General features: G+C 46.8%; 1 protein-coding gene across 1 annotated transcript in view; it reads left to right on the forward strand.

Moving 5' to 3' along the window:
• The first annotated feature begins 10923 nt into the window (after positions 1 to 10923).
• LOC118212158 (GRAM domain-containing protein 2B-like) overlaps positions 10924 to 21238 on the forward strand; it is a 15152-nt gene continuing 4837 nt past the window's right edge. Inside the window, exons 1-10 of the mRNA XM_035389796.1 lie at positions 10924 to 11688; positions 13031 to 13156; positions 15594 to 15681; positions 16349 to 16415; positions 17753 to 17856; positions 18000 to 18095; positions 18504 to 18575; positions 19389 to 19469; positions 20018 to 20129; positions 21052 to 21168. Coding sequence (XP_035245687.1) covers positions 11579 to 11688; positions 13031 to 13156; positions 15594 to 15681; positions 16349 to 16415; positions 17753 to 17856; positions 18000 to 18095; positions 18504 to 18575; positions 19389 to 19469; positions 20018 to 20129; positions 21052 to 21168 — 973 coding nt within the window. The 5' untranslated portion in view covers positions 10924 to 11578. The remainder of the gene's footprint in view (positions 11689 to 13030; positions 13157 to 15593; positions 15682 to 16348; positions 16416 to 17752; positions 17857 to 17999; positions 18096 to 18503; positions 18576 to 19388; positions 19470 to 20017; positions 20130 to 21051; positions 21169 to 21238) is intronic.

The following is a 21238-nucleotide window of genomic DNA, read 5'->3' on the forward strand; positions in this document are numbered from 1 at the left end:
CATAAAAACTTTCAGAGGGATAAGATGTCATGGCTGCTGTCGCCACCTATAGGTTCGTAATATAAGTACAAGCGCTGAGAAACTCTATGTGGCGTGATCCGGGACACACAAACCAACACTCCACTCCACTCATTTCCTGCTGTCCCAGGAAGGCCCGAAAGAATTTGAGGGAACAGGCTGTTCGAAGGAACCTGGTTGGTGGAGATTGTTGGAGGTGCACAGCAGCTCACTGTTCAAGTAGCCACTGACTGTAAAACTGCTGCATTCTGGGTCATTAACCCTTTGAAGAGTGTCAGTGTTCTAGAACTCCACAGCTTTCTGTCACCAGCAGTGATTGTTACATCAGCGTTAGAATGTTCAGTTAAGAACGTGCTAACTACATATTTGTGATCTTGCATGTTAATGGAGTGATAAATTGTCCCGCCCTGTAACTTCGGTGTGTTCCTAACGATGGTCATTTTCATCCACACCTTAAAGGGTTAATGTCCTCTTGTTAAGAGTAAGAGGCTTGTTACCTCCTGTCTGTTACTCTCCAAAAACCGAGTGACCGGATTGGCTAGGAGAAAGAGAATCTGCTAGCAGCGGAACTCTTCTGAACCCCTGAACGAGGGCTCCATGAAGCTAGCAACAAGAAGACTTCTGCTGGATTGTCTGTGGTACCATCAACCGCTAAAATTCTACCAAAATCAGAGACAGATGGAAGAGTTTGCCTGTCTGTTCATGGAAGCCGCCATAGCAACCAATACCGAGTAATTCCACAATTTCGCAAGGTGATTTTTTTTAACGTTTATGAGTGATAAGCCTGGCACTGACTCCCCTCCTCCCTCCCCGCTCCCCCTTTCTCTCTCTTTCTTCTTCTCTCTTTCCTGCCAGTGACCACATGGTAAAGTAATGCAAGAGATAAATCTACCATCTCACATAATTTTTTTAAAATCATGCAAACTGGAACATTTCGGGTTTTCCGCCCCTGCTTCCCCATCCCACCAAACGCAGCACATGCCTCTGAAACAATCACCCCCCCCCCCCCTCCCAAAAAAAAGGCTCTGCAGGACAGGCTGAATCACTTTGGAATCCATAGTAAATTGGCTAAACTCAGTAAATTATACTGCCTCCACCACTCCCTCCTTCCTTCCCTCTTTCCTTTGTCTACCATCCAAATCTCCAGCCCTGACCCCCCCGCCCATCCTCCCGCCCCCGCGACATGCCATTGCACCAGCTAATGGTGCACTCGAGGGCCTACGCAATTATGGCGTGTCGCTAATGCTAACGCTAATGAACGGGCTGCTTGGCTGGGCACGGTCTGCCCAATATGCGGCTATCGCTAATACTAAAGCTAACGCTAACACTAATGCTAACCCTAATGCACGGGCTGCTTGGCTGGGCGTGGTCTGCCCAATGCTAATACTAACACTAATGCTAACACTAATGCACAGGCTGCTTGGCTGGGCACGGTCTGCTCTATGCTAACGCTAACACTAATGCTAACCCTAATGCACAGGCTGCTTGGCTGGGCATGGTCTGCCCAATGCTAATGCTAACACTAATGCTAACCCTAATGCACAGGCCGCATGGCTGGGCACGGTCTGCCCAATGCTAATGCTAGCACTAATGCACACTAATGCACCGGCCGCGGTCTGCCCAATGCGTGGCTGACGCTGTCGCTAACGCTAACGCTGACGCACAGGAGCCCAGCTGGGAGCGATTTTCTGGCGCTCTGGGGGAGGAGCCGCTGAGCCTGTCAGCTCTCGCACACCGCCGCGCCGAGCCGCTCACGGAGAAACGTGCCTTGGCGAGGAAATGGCAGCCCTCCGCGTTCCTGACCACGCTCCTTCTGTCGCTCTCTCCTTTAGCGTTTCTGCTCTCGCAATGGCCTGCGTGTCAACCGAACACAATTACACTGTCTGACCCGCGCTGGCACGCTCGCACAACACTGCAACCCCACGCTGGCTCAACACTGCAACCCCACGCTGGCACGCTCGCACAACACTGCAACCCCACGCTGGCACAACACTGCAACCCCGCGCTGGCACGCTCGCACAACACTACAGCGTCCAAGCATTTCTGCTTTCTTCGTTTCTGTAACTTTTTCTAAAAATAGAAATTTAAAAGCTTGCAAAACACATTAATTCCAGAGATATCATCGGTCAGGGTGGCGTAAGTCTGTACCCCCGAAAACACGCAAGTTCACGAATCGGTGAGGTGTTAATCTGAACCCAAAAACACTCATTTCAGAGTCCGTCTGTCCGCACAGCATTAATCTCAGCCCAGGAACAGACACATTCCAGAGTCTGTCAGTCAGTGCGGCTTGATCTGAACCCGAAAACACGCCGGACTCAGAGCCTGTCGGCACAGTGTTGATCTGGACCCAAAAGCACACTCGTTCTGTCAGCACTACGGACTCCATCTTAGACTCCACTTCCTTAATAGCCTGGACAGGACTGCTGAGCCCGTTTTTCCCTCCATGCATTTCTAACAGCTTTTCTCTGGAGTCAGCATAACGGCCTGTGCCCACCTGTGCCAGCTCCCATACAGCATCTGACCCCCTGATCCTCTTTGCTACCATTAGCGCTCGGCAGAGTGGGGTCGCCATGGCGCCAGCAGCCGATATCGAGCGGGGTTCTGCTTTCCAAACCCCAAATGCGCCGCTCGCTTGCGCTAAGCGCTACAGCACTGGCCGGGCCTGGCGGGCTGAGACATGGCGGGTTCGAGCGTACGCTGCATCCCACCGGCAGCGGGTTTGCTCCCTCTAGAGGTGGGGTGGATTACTGCTACAGCCTCCGTCCACACAGGCCACAGGCAGCCCTCGGGGAAAGCGATGCTTCTCTTCCCTGTGATGTAAGCAGCGGTGTAGCGTTATGGGTAGGGAACTGGCTGTGTAACCTGAAAGGTTGCAGGTTTGACTCCCAGGACGGACACTGGCCGTTGTACCCTTGAGTGAGCTGCTCAACCTGAATCGCTTCAGTAAATATTATCCAGCTGTGTAAAATGGATCCTATGTACAAATATGTGAAAATAAAATCACACTCTGGATAATGGACATAGGAGTGTCTGTTAGTAATGTCAGTGCTCCAGTTCTGTGTGGCCCGTGGCATGGAAGGCATCCATTGGTGGTGGAATGTTCCAGAAGGGTGCGTGAGCTTCAGATACAGTCGTCCTGGGGAAGATGCAGGCGGTTTAAAAAAAACATCTATTTACAAAAGGTTTGTGTTTGTGGTCACATTCTTCAGAAGCTGTGATCATTTCTACTTTCTTAATTCCACTTTATAACGTGGATCTCTCTCTCTCTCTTTCTCTTTTTCTTGTTCCAAGTTCTGGACTGTTTTACTGGGTAAAAAAAAGAGAGGGGGAGGGAGCAAGGAGCCGAAAAGGAAACAGGCTGGATTATCCAAATCTACTCATTAAAGGGGAAATGTGTTTTTCGAGCTGTCAGGATGATTAATGGTGGAGAACAAATCCCCACAAACGCTCTTGTTTAGTCTAACTGGCAGACACGATTCTGTCCAGTGATTTATGGCAGGACGTGTGTGTGAGTGGGTGTGTGCGTGTGTGTGTGCTTTTCTGTGTAATGTTGTGGTATCGGTAAAAAGCAAATTACAGCATAGTTCGTAGAAACCTAGTGAGAGAGGGAGAGAGAATGAGAGGGAGAAGGATGGAAGGGAGTTGAGTGGTTCTAACTTGGTTTTTTGTGTTGAGTTAAAACAGTAAAGCAAATTATGGGGCAGGATTGATAATACTGATTTGTCTCAAGTACATATTAAAGAATTTAAAAGTATTTGATCAAGGCACAAGATAATGCCAGCCATAATACTGTGAGTAAAAGATTTTACAATTTACAAACCAGAAAGGATCTACAAAATGTGACATTTAATGGTGCTTTGAAAAGATAATGCTGAGATAATCACACAGTACCTGTGACATTCTTTTTTACTTTATATACCAAAGAGAGAATAATGGTAAAAATGGGATGAGACACTGGGTTTGGAACTTTGGGTTTGAATTCCAGGCGCTGCCCTGGATACTACCGCCCTGCAGAGAGAACTAGGACCCCAAGTGAACAGCAATGAATTCTGCAGAATGGGTCCTACTTCCGTCTCATAGCTGTCTGCTTCAGTGCCTGTGAATTACAAACAGAAACTATGGATCTGATGGTGATTTTTTAAAATTTAATTTATATATGCGCATGTCCTTTTATTGCTTCAGTTTTCTGTCATTTTTTGTTGTTAGGGTTTTTTTCTTTTTGTATATTTATGTATTTATTTATTTTTTTGGTATTACAGAGCTCTACATGTATTGGTAGCAAAGCCTACAGTGTGAACATTGTGCTTTGATGTAACTGCAGAAGACTGATCTCGCCTCACAGGTAAAAAAAAAAGAAAAAAAAAAAAGAAGAATAACACAGTCCTTTGTGAAAGATTCTGCATTAGGATCCCCATCACATCCCTGAGGTCAGGCTACAGGTGATAATAGAAGGGTCTGGGGGGGGGGGTTGGGGTGGGGGGGGGGATGTTAAGATGAGAAACGAGGGAAGAATCCAATAACTCACAGCTCAATCCCTCAGTTTCAGCAGCAGAGACCTGCCAGCAGCGTAATTACCTGCCAGGACTGCAGGAGTCAACAGGGTGTCGCCCGAGCCCAAAATGGATGACTCTGAGCGAGGGGGAAGGAGAAAGGCTCTCTGACCCCCGGCCGGACCGTTCCGCTAGGGCGGACTCCAGTCCGGAATCCGGGGCGCACCTGCCAGGTTTCGGCAGCGGAAGAGCAAAAGCCCACCTGGGGCAGGAGGAACAGGAAGCCGCTCGCCTGAACGACGGCATCGGGGGGCTGTTATCAGAACGAGGGGGGGGGGGGGGGGGGGGGGGCGTAAATGGAAATTAGCAAAAGGTTAATTCCGTACAGGCGTTAGGAAGATTTTTTTTATTTCACGCAGAGAGTAGTCAGTGGGAAGAAGATGGATGAACAGAATGAAAGAGTGGACGGCGTTTGGGGACGCAGGATTGCGCAGTCTGGCTGAAAGAGGACAGTCTGCAGTTTTTTAATTAATCAGCAGAGAGAGGAGGAGGAGGAGGAAGAGCTCAGAAGCCGAAACTAAGAGCAGATGATAATGAGGAAGACGAAGGAGGAGATGAACAGGGAGACCGGACCGGAAGGTCAGATTACTGACAAAACGAAAATACAAGGACACAACTCATAAATCACAGGGGAAAGAGAAAGGAGAGAAGTAGGAGAGAGAGAGCGTCAGAGAGAGAGAGAGAGGGGAGAGGGAGAGAGAGAGCGTCAGAGAGAGAGGGGGGGGAGGGAGAGAGAAAGAGAGAGAGAGGGAGAGAGCGTCAGAGAGAGAGGGGGGGGAGGGAGAGAGAGAGAGAGAGGGAGAGGGATGGCATGGAGTAGGAAAGGCAGTAGAAGGGGCAAAATTATGGAGAGCAGGGGCAGAAGGGGCAGAATTAGGGACAGCAGGGGTAGAAGGGGCAGACAAGGGACAGCAGGGGTAGAAGGGGCAGAATTAGGGACAGCAGGGGTAGAAGGGGCAGATAAGGGAGAACAGGGGTAAAAGGGGCAGAATTAGAGTGCTCAGTCATGGCCTCCTTGTTTGACTGTCAGGGGAGGTGATTAATGAGGCCTGTTCCTTCAGCTCAGCGAGAGTCAGCCACCCAACTGCCCATCAGGAGCCTGGGATGGGAGCTAGTATGGGGTGCTTTTGTGCGTGCATGTGTGTGTGTGCATGTGTGCGTGCGTGTGTCTGCGTGTGTGTGAGTGTGTATGTGTATGAATGCGTGTGCATGCACGTGTATTTATGTGTGCATGTGTGTGTGTGTATGTGTGTGCATGCACGTGTGTGTGTGTGTCTGTGGTTTCCCAGCAGTGCGAGGACTGTGCAGTGTAAGCGTGACAGACTGAGTGCAGTACCGCACACAAGTGCACTGGTTCCCAGCCCCGTCACAGACCTGTCACACAGTGATTTATGGCTGCGAGACTCCAAGTGCTCTACGCTGCCAGTTCAGTATTGTTACAACTGACAGCTAATGAGGCCAGACATGCTTTCAAGCAAAGCACTTAACAGGGCTTCAATCTCCCACAGCCACAGACCCGTTCTTACCCCTCTCTCTCTCCCCCTCTCGCTCTCTCCTTCGCTTTTTCACCCGCCCTGCTGTGTCTCTGCCTGAACCATCGTTACCATGAGCTCTACCTGCTCCTATAGAGAGAGAGAGAGAGAGAGAGAGTGGAGAGACAGAGAACCCCTCTTCATCTCTCTCCCCCCCCCCACTCTCTCTGCCCCATTTGGTGACAGATCCAGTTTGTACGAATATAGTGACTGAGCATGTTCAAATTGCATATTGGCAAGTCAGTTCATACACTGGTGAACAGCATAAATGTTTTCCAGACCTTTGAGTGTGATATTTCTGTTGCTCTAACGGTTCTGGCACACTAGCGGTTCGATAACCGCGAGGACGCTGATTTGAGCACAAACGCAACCGAGGCGCGTGCTTCAGAGCGTCTCACACCGACCGCGGAGCAACAGCAGGGCAGCCTGGAGATGCCAGCGGCTTCTGAGCAGCTGGTTTCGCACGTAACATCACAGCGCAGGGGTGGCCCAGAAAAGAATCGGTCGCGAAAAAAGTACACATGTACACATTCCTCAAGAGAAAAAAAAACGTTACTAAAAAATAAACCCTGTCTTTCCACCTTCTCCGTTATTATTTCTGCGGGTTAAGTGTTAGCAACTATGACTGTGCAATGCGGAGTGTTTCAGCTCCAACTGAGCCGCAGCGGACCGCGGGCTACCCGCCCACACCTCTGAGTGGTGGCCAGGCTCCCCCACCCACCCACCCACCCCACCCCACCCCACCCCACCCCACCCCAACCCTAGTTTCTTGTCAGCCATGATTAATGGCTGTCCAGCCTAGCACAGCTCGCGTTGCCAGTTTCAGCATTGTTCCCTGGATACTTAATGAACTATGACAGACTTATTTTCCCCTTCTTCGCGGTCTTACTTTTTTTTTTCTTTGTCTTAAGAGTAATTGTGCTTGCTAAGACGTGCAACAGCACCACGTTGTGGTGGAGAAGAAGTTCTACAACTGGACATGTGACATTTAAAAGAGGCACTGGTACTGCAGTTCATTTGCAGTGTTCGTTATGGATTATGCATTTCATGGTTTGTTTTTAATGTCCTTGGAATCATCACATTCTGACCAAATAAAAAATATGAACAAACACATCAGCATTCACGGTGTAGCAGATTAATTTCATTCTTGAATTCTTGAAGTCAAAGGTCAGTTTGGGGTTTTTGCTTCAAAACAGGACCACTGACTGAGTTTTAAATTCAAATTTTACTAATGAGACACTGATGGATGATGAAATAATAATAGAGTAGATTACGGAAACACGTGCATGGTGTTATTTTTTAATTCATTTTAATTATAACTCACCTCGTGCCACTTGAACTGGTTGCTGCTGCCTCATTAATTAAATGTAGTACAAACTGGCTGATTAAGCATTATAACTGAAATCAATAACACCAGCAAAGGGACAACATCCCAAATCTGCTGCGTCAAAGGCAGCTGCGACTGAACTCTGAATTTCAACGGAGTGAACTGGCCCATAGCAATCATTACAGACTTTGTCCCCATCTGTCGGTAAATTGAGAAATTACACAATTATGAGATTGCCTACAGCTGATAGTGATGTAAATCAACAAACATTAATCGGCTCTCAACTCGAATCAACTGTTTTAATCAGTCGTGTGACTTTAGCATTATCAGCGTCCTTATGACTGAAGAAAAATTCTCAATTTAAGGCAGATGTTTTTATGAATTAAAATGTTTATATTCATAACATAAAATGTTTCTAATATTTTTCAGTTGCAGCTTCCTTATTAGACTCTAACTTTTTTTTTTTTGTTAATTCAGGCTGCCCAACACTGTTCCTGGAGATCTACCGTCCCGTAAGTTATCACTTTAATCCTAACAAAGCGCACCTCATTCAACAGCTAGAGCAGGACTGCCAAACCCTGTTTCTGGAGATCTAAGTCCGAGAAGTTTTCAATCCAACGCTTACAAAGCACACCTCATTCCACAGCTCTAGTTCTTGTTGAGCTGCTAATTATTAGAATCGGGTGTGCCAAATTAGGGTTGAAATGAAAACCTACAGGACGGTAGATCTTCAGGAGCAGGACTGGGCAGCCGTGGGCTAAAACATCCTGAGCTTCCTTGGGTTAATGTTGAATAAACTTCTCATCGCTCACTAGCCAACAGGTCACCAATAGTCATTATCGAAACATAATCTTTTCCTGTATTTGTGAAGTGTCCCAGAGCAGGACACAGTAAACGTCCAGTTGCAAATATAACACTAGTATGAACAAAAAAAAAGAAGTTCTGCATGCCAATCTGGAACCTTGATGCTATTTGCTGTTTGACCACAAGGTGGCACTCTTGTGCTTCTGCATTAACCTTCCCTCAGCTCTCTTTCCTCAAATGAGCTCCTTCGTATCTATAAGGAAAAGGGGATGTGTGGAATTCAGGAAGGTCCCATTACTCTTCACTCCTCATCTCCTTTCCTCAAATCTCCCATTACCACTCGTCTCCTACCCAGGAGTATGGGGAGGAAAGGAGGAGAGGAGACAAGTTTCAAGTTGTTTCGCCAAAACAGTTCTGTTCGCTTCGCTTGTCTCCTCCAATATTGGGACACTGGAGGGAGGACACAAAGATGGGTTAACGGGGCACGGAGAAGACGAGGTGGTAGTGGAGGAAAGGAAGGTACATTTTTCGAGTTTTCCATGGAGGGAGGGAGGTCAGATTGCAGTCATGCCAGGATGGCATTTCAGCTGCTGGGGGGGAGGCCCCAGCCCCCAGCCCCCAGCCCCCAGCCCCCCCTTAACCTGCACACATGAGAGCACTCCTGTTTCTCACAATCCTTTATGCAGTCCCACTGGGAGCTGGACCTGAGGACCAGGCCAGAACTGGGTCAGAACTTCAGCAGGATCGTCCACACGACCAAGGCAATGAGACGAGCCCTTTCGCTGTATGCTAATTCCTTTTGGTTTGAGCGCATGACCTCGTGCTCTGACCAGAGAGAAGCAGCTAATATGCTAGCGTCAACAAACTCCCTCTTCCTCCGTGTCCTGTATCTACAGTACCATCCTTTTGTTCCTACTTCAGCCCCACCCCTGGCTAGCAGGTGCGGAAAATCAAACACACAGCCATCCAATCTCCATACGCAAACATTGGCAGTAGAATGGGTCGTACTGAAGAGATCAGTGGCTTTCAACGTGGCACTGTCATATGATGCCACCTTTCCAACAAGTCAGTTCATTAAATTTCTGCCCTGCTAGAGCTGCCCCAGACAACTGTAAGTGCTGTTATTGTGAAGTGGAAATGTCTAGGAGCAACAACAGCTCAGCAGTGAAGCGGTAGGCTACACAAGCTCACAGAACGGGACCGCCAAGTGCTGAAGCACGTAGTGCATAAAAATCGTGGATCAAGGAAAAATAGTCTGGGGCTGTTTTTCATGCTTCGGGCTAGGCCCCTTAATTCCTGTGAAGGGAAATCTTAATGCTACAGTGGTGGTCTCCAACCCTGGTCCTGGAGAGCTACAGGGTCTGCTGGTTTTTGTTTTCACCTTAAAATCAGCACCCAATTGAGTTAACTGTGTAATCAACTGCTCTGATCGATTCATGAACTGCAGATGCACTATGAAAAACAACAGACCCTGTAGCTCTCCAGGACCAGGGTTGGAGACCACTGTTCTAGAGAATTGTGCGCTTCCAACTTTGTGGAAGGCCCTTGCCTCGGTTCAGCATGACTCCCATGCACAAAATTATTTGCCGAACTTAACAGGCCTGCACACAACCCTGACCTCAACCCCATCCAACGCTTTTGGGATCAGTTGGAACGCTGACTGCAGGCCAGTCCTTACTGCCCAACATCAGTGCCCAACATCACTAATGCTCTTGTGGCTGAATGGAAGCGAATCCCCGCAGCCATGTTCCAAAATCTAGTGGAAAGTCTTCCCAGAAGGGTGAAGCTGTTATAGCAGCAAAGGGGGGGTGGTACTCCATATTAAAGCCCATGGTTTTGGAATGAGCTGTTCAACAAGCACATATGGGGGTGGTGTTCGGGTGTCCAGATACTTTCGTCCATGTAGTCTGTAACTGGGATAGTATGCCCTTACACGTGCAGAGTTCAGGCTTCGAAGGCCCCACCACAGCACCCCACCCTGGAGCTGACATGACTTTTTTTTTTTGGGGGGGGGGGGGGCTATTGCTATTGTGCGTACCTGTATATACAGTGAGCGGACAAATCTGTGTTTGCTGATGACAAACATGAACACCAAGACACTCCTTCTCTACAGGCTACCCTGTTGTTTTCCTCCTAGTGCTTGTACACCTTACGACTTTATATAGCTTGTGATTCACCTGTGAAGTCAGGGCCGCAGCTATCAAACCCCCTAACATATTTAGTAACAATTTAAAAATAGTTCGCCTCCTACACACGTATCCTGGGCCCCCCTCGATCCAAGGATAAGGTGTCCTTGTTTTCGCCCCCTATCTGTAGCATGTCTGTAGTGCACTGACGGACACACCCCTAAACTCTAAATATAATTATAAACCCAAAAAGAGAATCATGTCTACGAGCTACCTAACTTTTAAGAAGAGAAATAACATGTTTTTGCTAGATGTTGATGTTGGTCCTGTTCTGCTGTTTCACTGCTGTGGAGCGAATCAGTGTAGCTACTTGGAGCCTAGCGCTCATCAAAAATGTTAATTTTAGACTGGAACATAAACCTTCGTGCTCATACGTAGACCAGTACCTACCGTCGAAACGGCAGAACTTTATCTGACTGCAGCTAACTCAATTAAATAAAACGGGTGCGGCACGCATTGTGGTAATTCAGTATCTCTGTATAGCTACAAGGTATTCAGGTCTCTTCTGGTTCACAGTTTGCGTTGGGTCAGTGTATCTACTTCAGTAATTATAGGTCTACGTTTTAATTACACAAGCCAGATCAGGAAACTATCGTGCAATCGCTGTTACACGGCGATGACTGATATTCTAACATTGTATATTAGCGTCCATTGCAAAAAATAATTAACTTTAAAGTTATATCCTGATCAGCCAACTCCTTTTTTAATGTATTTTTTATGTCAGCTAAGTCAGTCTTGTTAGCTCCCAAGATGCGAGACGATTTGAAAAGTTAACTGCCTGTGATAACATGTATTGTGAAACCTGTATAACGGGTTGTCTGAATGAATAGCGAATGACATCAGCTACATCTTGAGATATCGATATAACGTTAGACTTGTAGGCTACTAAATTAATCACAGCCAAATCGTGGAATTTAGCCTAGTTAGCCGCTCAGTCATTTCGCTGATAAAAACACAAAACACGTGTTATCGGCAGTCTCTCTTCTTCCCTCCCCATGTCTTCTCGCCGTGTACAAGTTTCCTGAGTCGGGCCTGCCTGCCAAATTATCCTCGCCTCGGGGCGGTGTAAATCCCAGCCCCACTGCGGTTTGCTTTTCCCACAGAGATAGGGAACGGGAAGCGAATGACTGAGTCTCAAACTCCGGGGAAGTCCGGAGCAAGATGGTACTCATCACCGAGCCGTCGACGAGCTTTTTGACTCCACAAACTACGCCAGAAGAAGTCAAGTCGATTAAATTCGCCAAGAAAGACGTAAAAACGACACAGTCGAAGTAAGTTTTAATGATAAACTAGCTGATATTCGTTAGCTGTTAGCTGACCGTTGACGAAGGCCCAAGCAGTTACTTTTTACGTGGCTAGCTTGCAAAGCATTGGTTTTGTTGTTATTATTATTTTTTGAACAGCTATTTTCTTATAGTAATGTTTGTGACGTTATATGGCTACTTCGCGTTTCTGCCTCGCTGATTTTTTCCCCGGGGCGCACAAGCAGACGTTCTGTGCGTTTTATGCACTGTAGGCTAATTTAATGATGTGTATTTTTTAAACTATGAGGTGTTTAAACTTGTCTGCAAGTGAGCTAGTTAATGTCTTAATACGATTTATCTGAACAAGGAGCTTTATGTTTAGTTTGTCATATTTGGCGTGCATAAATGAAATACAATTTATAATTTCTTTGAGATTGTTTATTTGTTTTAAACAAGATATTCGTTTGGCTTTACATGTGTAATATGTTAGTTATATGACGTACCGTAGACACTTTGAAGTCCGTGACCTAGGCTACGTGATCAACTTAAGAGTTGATACTCAGAAGTTGATCACGTATTCTATACCAGCTGTTTGGATGGTTTGCTAAATTAAATATTACGAATGAAAACTAAGTATGGTTGGTACCGATTAGCCTAGAAGGTTTACTAATGCAGCTGGCTTGCAAATAAGTTTGCCTCATACTCTCCAAGTCCAGTTATCTTATCAACGTCACCTTGTCGTGCATTTAGGCTACAGCACTGAGTTAGGTAGGCTAGTTCTTGTATGCTTAACACACATTAACAACCGGGATTCTGGGCTCTGAAAAATAAGTCAAGCAGAAAAAAACAAATATAACTGCAAGGTGTGGACAGTGTTTTTGTGTCATCGCATTCTGCGTCCCAAATGGACGTGAGCTTTTGCGAGTGTTAAGACACTCAAGTTAGCTTCTTATACCGTTTCAACAAGACTCAAGAAAATCTTGCGTCTGTCCCATAACTCATCGTCAACCTATACAATAGGTTTGTCATTGCCATGTCCTGCAAGGCATTGTGTCAAATGCGTCCAATTCATTGCCATCGTCACCTCTTTGACAATTGTTTGTTTTAATCAGGGGTCTGCAGCCCATGTCCTGGATAGCCGCGGGGTGTTCTGATTTCCATTATTAGGCCTGCTCATCACTTAATTGGCCATACTGAAGCTGTTAGTGACACAAATAGGTCACCTGTTTTTTTGGGTCTGAAATGGTTGCTAATGTTAAGGCGAGAAAAAAAAAATCAGCTTGCTCGTGTGGCTCTCCAGCACCTGGGTTGCAGTAGACACCTGCTTTTAACCGAGGCCTTGCTCGTGGTTTCTTACGCACGTCTCCAGTTCTGATCCAGAGAATGGCGGAGAGGATCGAGCTAAGAGAAACGGAAAACCGGGTACCGACCCGCTGCCAGCGCCGGACACCGAATCGGATGCTCCGGAGGTTCGGAGGAAGCCGTCACTTAAGAGGTGAGACGCTGCCGCGGGCTACCTGTAGGCGTGGACGGAGCCAGCGCGCTTATAGTGGTGCCGTCCACAGGTGAATTTCTAGGAAATTAACTGACTCTGGGATTGCGTGAAACCCGTTCAAAATCCAAGCATGACATTCCCCTGTGTGTGGCTTTTTGAACCTACAGAGCTTCAAAAAGCTAAGAGCCGTGAGCGTGCTCTGCCCAGAGCTACAGTACGTGCAGGTCTGTTCAAACAAAGCCTCAATGTTTGTGCTGAACCGTTTGTCTAACTATGCTATGGGAAAGCAGGCCTGGACACCTGGTCTCCTGACAATGGTCTTAACAATGACTCTTTAGACTGCTCATCTCAGGTACAGTCCTTCATTAGTACTCTTTTGGGGATATTAAATGAAAGCCTATAGGTCATAAGGTGTAGTTCTCCTATACATTACAGAATGACTTACACAACATTTATATTGCATCCATTTATACAGCTGGATTTATACTGAAGCAATCCAGGTTAGGTACCTTGCTCAAGGGTACAGCGGCAGTGCCCAACCTGGGATTTGAACCTGTGACCTTTTACAAGACCAGTTCCTTTCCCTTTATACTACACTGCCACCCCCCTATACATACAATGCACACACGTGCCTGGGGTGGGAGTGCAGTATGATGCTGTATATATAAACGTTACTCATGAGCTTATGGAGTTTGACATAAAACCATTTCTCTGTTTTGTATAATTATGGCTACTGCGACTTTGTCTGTTGTTAGTGTTTGCGTGTATAGGTTAATCTATAACTTACCCGTTCTGTTTTCTTTCTGTTGAAATCAGTTGGGTGGAGGTCACACGATGTATTGTCTTGTTTTTTATTTTCTGTGTTTACACTCCAGCACTTAGAGTATTTGAAAAGGCCATGGAGAATATGGCCTATAGGGAGGTCGCACGTAACACCTGTCAGGCACATGCACCTGTGGACGTCTACGCTAGCCTTTTTAACTGGGCGAATGAACGGTGCACACTTACTGTTCCGATGAAGGCCTGCAGGCCAAAGCTTTAACTCTGTGCTGTATTAAAGCTTTATTTTTGGCACTCAAAAGCCTAGAATCAAGATGAGATACTGAAGGCTCTCTTATACCTGCACTGAGGAAGCAACGGAACACACCTGACTAATCAGAAACAACTGTGAAGCCATTTGTCCCAAAATGGTGCCCTGAAGTGGGGGTACTGAGTGCTGTAATTTCTACATGGTGAAACCAAAATGTATTTTTAAAAAAACACCCTTTAATAAAAGCTGAGTATCTGCACTTTAACCACACGTGAATTTTTACAAATCTAGAACTGTGGAGTAGAGAGCCACATCAAGGAAAACATATTGTCTTTTAAATGCGTTACTGAAGCAGGTGTTCTTTCACACGCGATATTTACTAATGGACGGCAGGCTTTGTTTGTTGAACGTGGTCTCGGGGTTTTTTATCTGCACAGTGAGTAATGTTGATTTCCCGTCTCCGAATGGCTGCACCTGCGGGAGCCAAAATAAGAGGCGGCTATTTAAAGGCCCGTTTTAACGGCCTAGTCCGCCGTGTGATTCGGGCCGTGTTTACGTTGCGGTCCCGCTGTTTGGATTCTGGAGCTCGGCCCAACCGACTTTCGGTTGTGGTCAGATGAAGCGCACGTAGCCGGCACCAAACAAAAGACGCTCTGCAGCAATCCAGTTTAGGGTTTCTTTTTCCCCCGGTGGTGTGACATTGGTTGTATCCCGGTGCTTAGAAGTCTGTAACTGTCAGAACTGCACAAGGAGGGTGTGGATATTTACTAGTAGTCAGTTCTTTTTTTACTGAACTTCTTTGGAAGTTTAAGAGGAATTTCCATAGTCCAACGTATAACTCGCTCACTTGATGACAGTTGTGGTGATGACGCTAATGTTTTTCCATAGTGCAGACTCCCAATCTTTTTTGTAAGTGCGTTTTAGGGCGTGTTCACCTTCTGTGGTTTTAATGTTTATGGTTTTGGTTTTCATTTCCGTCTGCTTCTGTTTGTCGTGTGCGTCCATCCAAGCCTTCCCAGGGTGGTGCGAACTTAAATTAAATTTAAATTTTTTACTTAAAATAAAATTTAAATAAAAAAATTAAAAAAACAAGGACAACAGAGAAAAGCAAGCACGATTGCTTATCAAGCGAGCAGGAAGGTTATATATTTGAAAAGGAGTTACTCGTTTTTGTTGAATGTTTTGTTAAATGCAGTTTTTGATATGAAATAACCTTAGTTGTGTCATATGTTAAACTGGGTGACCTTGTCCTGCCATTTGATATTACCATGCAAAGCATGCGTATAGCTGTTTATGCCTGTTTGATGGGAACCTTTAATATTTTAAATATTATTCCAGCTATGGAATCAGTGCCATATGTTGACTTTTTTGTCTTGTTTTTTTTTGTTGTTGTTTTTTTCTTCTTAGGTCAAAGGTTATAGACCAGACGCCTCTGCTGCAAAATCCCAGTGATACTGAAGCCAAGGCGGAGGGGAAAAAGGCCCAGTCTAGCCAGGTTCGCACTGCAGAAATAATGACTCCCCACATTCACACTTTTAATTAAGGTGTTCTGCGCAAAGAAAGATCACTGGCATTGGTCTCACAGGTCCTGGTTGGGGGTGGCGGGGGGGTAGGCTCTGTTGGGAAATGGGTTGGGGTTTGGGTTTAGGTTTGGGGGGTGGTTAACAGACCCAAGCAGGCTTCACCGAATTTCAGATTAGCACGAGGTTAGCACCCATTTTAGACCTCTGGGGTGATTTGTCCTAAATGTGGTCTTCGGGAAATCACCTGACAGCCCTGTGCTTAGAAATTTGGGGCTGGGCGGCGTGGGTGGTGGCGGGGCGGGGCGGGGCGGGGGGGGGGTGTAAGTTGGAGTTTTCCACTTAACATCAAGAGTGAAGCCTCAATCAACCATCCCTGTGACTGTGCTCAATTTAAAGAAGACATTAAGAGTGATTTGGACTCCACAATCGCTGCTCTTAATTTAGTGCAGCTGCCTGAGTGCGTGAGCATGTACTGAAGTGATGTACTCAGTGTACCGAAGACACTGAGGAGCTTGGACAAGCCCTGAGATTTCCACAGATGTTTACCAAACCCTTTGAACCCCTCTAATGAATCGGATCTGGCAGCGTAAATTGCCCCCTTTGCCCCAGTCATTTACGGAGGGTTTTTTCTCCTTACAGTCCAAGACGAACGGCCAGTACCACAAGCTTTTCAAGGAGATCAGCAAAGAGGAACTGCTGAAACAGAGTAAGTTCAAGGATTTTTTATTTTATTTTTTTAAAGCTACCCAGGGGCGCATGTGCCGAGCTGCTTCTCCAGATTATTGAGCGGTTTCTGTTTTGCCTTCCTTCTGCGCCGAGAGTGTTTTCACGGTCAAAGGAAGGCCGGACTGAAAGACTGTCTTGATGCAATGTGGCAGAACTCGGAGTAATTGCCACCAACACAAAGATGACAATGTCACTTCACAGCTCATGATTCTCATTGCAGAGGCACTGGATCACTATTAAATGGGGTGCTTCTGTGAAAACCTCTTGTTTAAAGGAGTACCATGGTGGTTGAACGTGACACTTCCCAGTTGTCTTCAGGCAACAACAAAACAAATGTGCATAATTTTTTTATTCTTTAGTAATTTCAATGTACTTTAAAACGTATTTTTCTAAGCCTAAATTTCCCACTATAAAAATTCACCCGAACCGTCTGGGCGTGGTAATGAGAACTGTCAGTTAGCTATGATTGACAGACCGTGCCCCGTTACCATAGCTACCCCCATGATACGCGCTCTCTTTGGGAGACTTTTCAAAAGCTAGCCAGCTTAGTAGTATATCAAGTATCGATAGATAGCTAAGGTAAGGACGTTGACTTATATCCAATTATAATTTTGCTATCTAGCTAGCCAAGTTAAGATAAAAGTACAACTATAACGTCCTCATAAAAGCAAACTAGCAAGCTAACGTTATCGATAACATTGCCTTATGAAAGCAAACCTCCTAGCTAGCTAACGTTAGCTAGCTAGCTAAATGAATATAACCAGAAATAATCTAAATTTAAGTGAACCTAACGTTAGTCAAATATTTGCATTGTCTGAACAGCAGGACGGTGTGTCCTGTCAAATTTCTTTACGGGGCGTGGGAATGGGAGTGGTTACTGTATTCGTGACGTAGCAAAATGACAACTTTCTCAACCGGTTGAAAATAGGACGATGAATTTAAAACACATATTTCTCCAAAAATACAGAACGGACATATTTAATACTTTGCTCGTTGTGTTTCTTCAATGCCTCTTGTGCAAATAGCACATAAAACCGAGAAAGTGTGAAAATCACCATGGTACTCCTTTAAAAAAAAAAAAAAAAAAAAAAAAAATGTAATGGAAGCCATTTTGCAGTAGTTTCCATCACGACAGTGTTGTGTTTCGTATGTTGTGTGCAGACGCCAAACGGGCGGCTTTGCTTTGCTCATGATTGACTTTGGGGGGAAATGTGCTGAATGGCCAGGATGACTGTGTTTCCAGGGTAAACACTGATTTGCGGGCCGGAGAATCCCTGACCTCAGCGACTCTGTCCTAAATCCCACGTCTGCCCCTAGGTTACACGTGCGCCTTGCAGAAGGACATGCTTTTTCACGGAAAGCTGTACGTCTCCGACAACTGGATCTGTTTCCATTCCAAAGTCTTCGGAAGGGGTATAAAGGTACGGCTTTGCAGCGGCTCTGAAGAATTCCCGGTCGTTTCCGGAATTTTATTTATTTTTTTGCCAGGGATTTTAATGAAAGGCCGCAGTTTAATACCCTGAGATGACTTCCTTGTTTTGTCCCCCCCCCCCCCCCCAAACAGATTGTGATTCCCGTGCTGTCTGTGACCCTGATTAAAAAAACCAAAACAGCCATTTTGGTGCCAAACGCTCTGGTGATCGCCACAGCGGACGAGCGGGTAAGCAGCCCATTCGATCGATTGTTCGTTTGGTCGATTGGTCGTTTGTTTGTTTGTTTGTTTGTTTGTTCGTTTGTTCGTTTGTTCGTTTGTTCGTTTGTTCGTTTGTTCGTTTGTTCGTTTGTTCGTTTGTTTGTTTGTTTGTTTGTTTGTTTGTTTGTTTGGTCGTTTGTTTGTTTGGTCGTTTGGTCGTTTGTTTGTTTGTTTGTTTGTTTGTTCGTTTGGTCGTTTGTTTGTTTGGTCGTTTGTTTGTTTGTTTGTTTGTTTGTTCGTTTGGTCGTTTGTTTGTTTGGTCGTTTGTTTGTTTGTTTGTTTGTTTGTTCGTTTGGTTGTTTGTTTGTTTGTTTGTTCACGGTAACCTCGCCTGCGTTTCTGACCCGGGGTTGTTTTGAACATGTGTGTCCGCAGCACGTGTTCGTGTCCTTCCTGTCCCGGGACACCACCTACAAGTTCCTGAAATCCGTCTGCCCTCACCTGGAGGTAGGTATCCTCTCGGGTCCTCTGCTCACCCACACTCCTCTGGGCCTTTTTTGACATCTGAGGGAGGCTGACCTGTGAACATCGCCTTTTTAAACCTGAGTGGAGTCTTATTTTATTTATCTGTCTGTCGCTGTGCTCCACTAGTCTATTGCTGTTCGCTAAACCTTCATTTTGAGTTGATGGGGGGGGGGGCGGGGGGGAGGAAGATGATGGTTACGTGCTGCTGACTGGCTGTTTGCTGCCAAGCTGTGGACTGGGAATCCTTGTTCCTAGACTCACTCTTAGATTCTTATCTCAAAACGTGCTCGTGATAAATCAGTACAGGCGGTTGCGCAACCCTCTCTAATTTCACTGGAGAAATTCACCAGAGGGTGTTCAGGTGTGCTGAGTCAGCACTGTTCATTATTATTATTATTTTTCATTTCCCCTTATTAAACCCTGGTCTTGGAGGGCTCTGGGGATCCGCTGGTTTTTGCTGTTAGTCAGCACTCAGTTAATCAGTTAAAGCAGTTCATGGCAGTTAACTCCGTTAACTCACTTCACCTGGACACTTGGGCCTGAACTGGGTGCTGATTTTAAGGTGAAAACAAAAAGAGTTTGTGGCTCTCCAGGACCAGGACTGCTGACCCTTCCGTAGGGTTTTACAAATTTAATGTGATTTTATTTTACCTGTCATTTCACTGTGGGATTTTGGTTCAAAAAGAAAACGCTACATTTACCATTTAATACTTCAGATCGTGTTTTATACCTCAGACAGACAGCTCGTTGTTCCAAAGCTGAGCGTAAGTAATCTTCTGTTTCTGGATATTCCAGGCGGAGAAGATGGGACACGATTCGAAGCCGTCCTCCACAGAGAGCAGCTTCAGATCGGAACGGCCAGCGTCCCTGCAGCTGGTCAGTACTGCCCCCCCCCCCCCTCCCCCAAATCACACCCCCCTTCTGCTCCGTATGTGCGCATAGAGAGGCTCTTTTACTAGACTCTTTCCTGAAACGGCTGTCTCTACCTCCTCTGAAATTAGAAGGGGGGGGGGGGGGGGGGGAGCTCAGTTTTTTGTATTTCTGTGGGTCTGTCTGAGCTGAGGGGCCGTTGCCGGGTGACAGTGTTTATCAGTCAGCAGGGTGTCCCCGCCCCATCTCCCTCTCTAGCGCCCCCTGGCTAGCAAGCCTGTGTGTTTGTGCGGTAACCATGGTGCTGTAGACTAGTGGCGGGTTACAGCACGCCTTCCCGTGGGTCTGTAGGGGAGTGTACACTGCCCAAAACTGATGGAAGAACACTGAGGCTTCGGGACAGGCCCACGGCCGATTGGGGACTCCAGACTAGGGGGGGGTGTAAAAATGTGTTTGTGTTGTGAGGTTAAGGCCTGGTGTGGGCCTGTGCTTGCGGCTGTGGGACACAGTGCCCCCTGTTGGCCAGTAAGAGCATGTCCCTCCGGTCTCCGCAGGACTTCTCAGCGAATTTCTCGGACCTGGACGGGGTGGTGAGGAAGAGGAGGCAGAAGCTGTCGGAGAGCAGCAGCTCCGGGTCCCAAACCCCCGATTACGAAAAACCTGCGGGTGAGCGTCCCGTACGCGTGTGTGGAGTCAGAGCCCCCGTAAATAAACACACTGATCTCTCCGCACTTCCTCTCTCTCTCTCTCTCTATCTTTTCACCTTTCGCTTACCCGGAGACGTTAGTTTGGGAAAACAAACGGTTCGGTGTGCTCAGTAATGGCCGAGCTGAGAAGGAGGACTACCGTGACGAGGCGGAAACCCGATAACGTGGAACTACGTTAGCGTTGCTCCGTGTTTTCATTCCAAGGGCCAGGAGGAAGTTTGAGCAGTGAGGGTATGAGGGTGTTAGTTCCCCATTCTCATGCCTCGTAGCTTCAATAGGCACTGAAATTTAATAGTATAATAGACTTCAAAAAATGAGGAAACATTAGCAAATTTGTTAAATAAGTGTTGGGTAGAAGCAGTGGTATGAGAATGCGCCCCTAGGGCGACAGAGCTCAGGAGGTAAGAGCGCTTGTCTGGCAGTCGGAGGGTTGCCGGTTCGATCCCCACGCTGGGCGTGTCGAAGTGTCCCTGAGCAAGTCACCTAACCCCTAATTGCTCTGGTGAATAGAGGCATCAATTGTAAAGCGCTTTGTGTTGCTCAGCAGTCCATTTACCATTTACCCCTTCCTACGTTTCCTTAACACACAATAGGTTTTTATGTATTTTAAGTTAGCAGTGATGTTTTATAGCTGCTTCTTACTGAAATATTGACGGTTTGTTTCTGTGTCCCAGTGAAAAAGCTTTTGAGCGTTGTGTAATACCTCCCGATGCACAGTTTACTGTCAGAGCGTGATTGCGATCGCGTGTCTGCAGTGAAAGAATGGGAGGGGCCGTGTCGCGGCGTGGCGTGTTGGCGGACGTGTTGGTACCTGAAAACCCGCCAGGCGAGCTAACCGCCGCCGCCGCCGCTGCTCTCTTCCTCTCTGTTCCGCTCGGCAGAGTTCCCGCCGCTCCCTCAGAAGTACGTCAAAGCGCCGAAGAAGGGCGAGGTGGCGGTGCACGCCGACGTTCACCTGCAGAAGGGCGCCGACCCCAAACACGGACCCCACCGCAACGGTGCGGAACCGCCGGGAAGTCTGTCGGGACATCCACTGAACGGGACGCCTCTTTTTTTGGGGGGGGGGGG

This window comes from Anguilla anguilla, chromosome 14 (genome assembly GCF_013347855.1).
Source record: "Anguilla anguilla isolate fAngAng1 chromosome 14, fAngAng1.pri, whole genome shotgun sequence".
Lineage (NCBI taxonomy): Eukaryota > Metazoa > Chordata > Actinopteri > Anguilliformes > Anguillidae > Anguilla > Anguilla anguilla.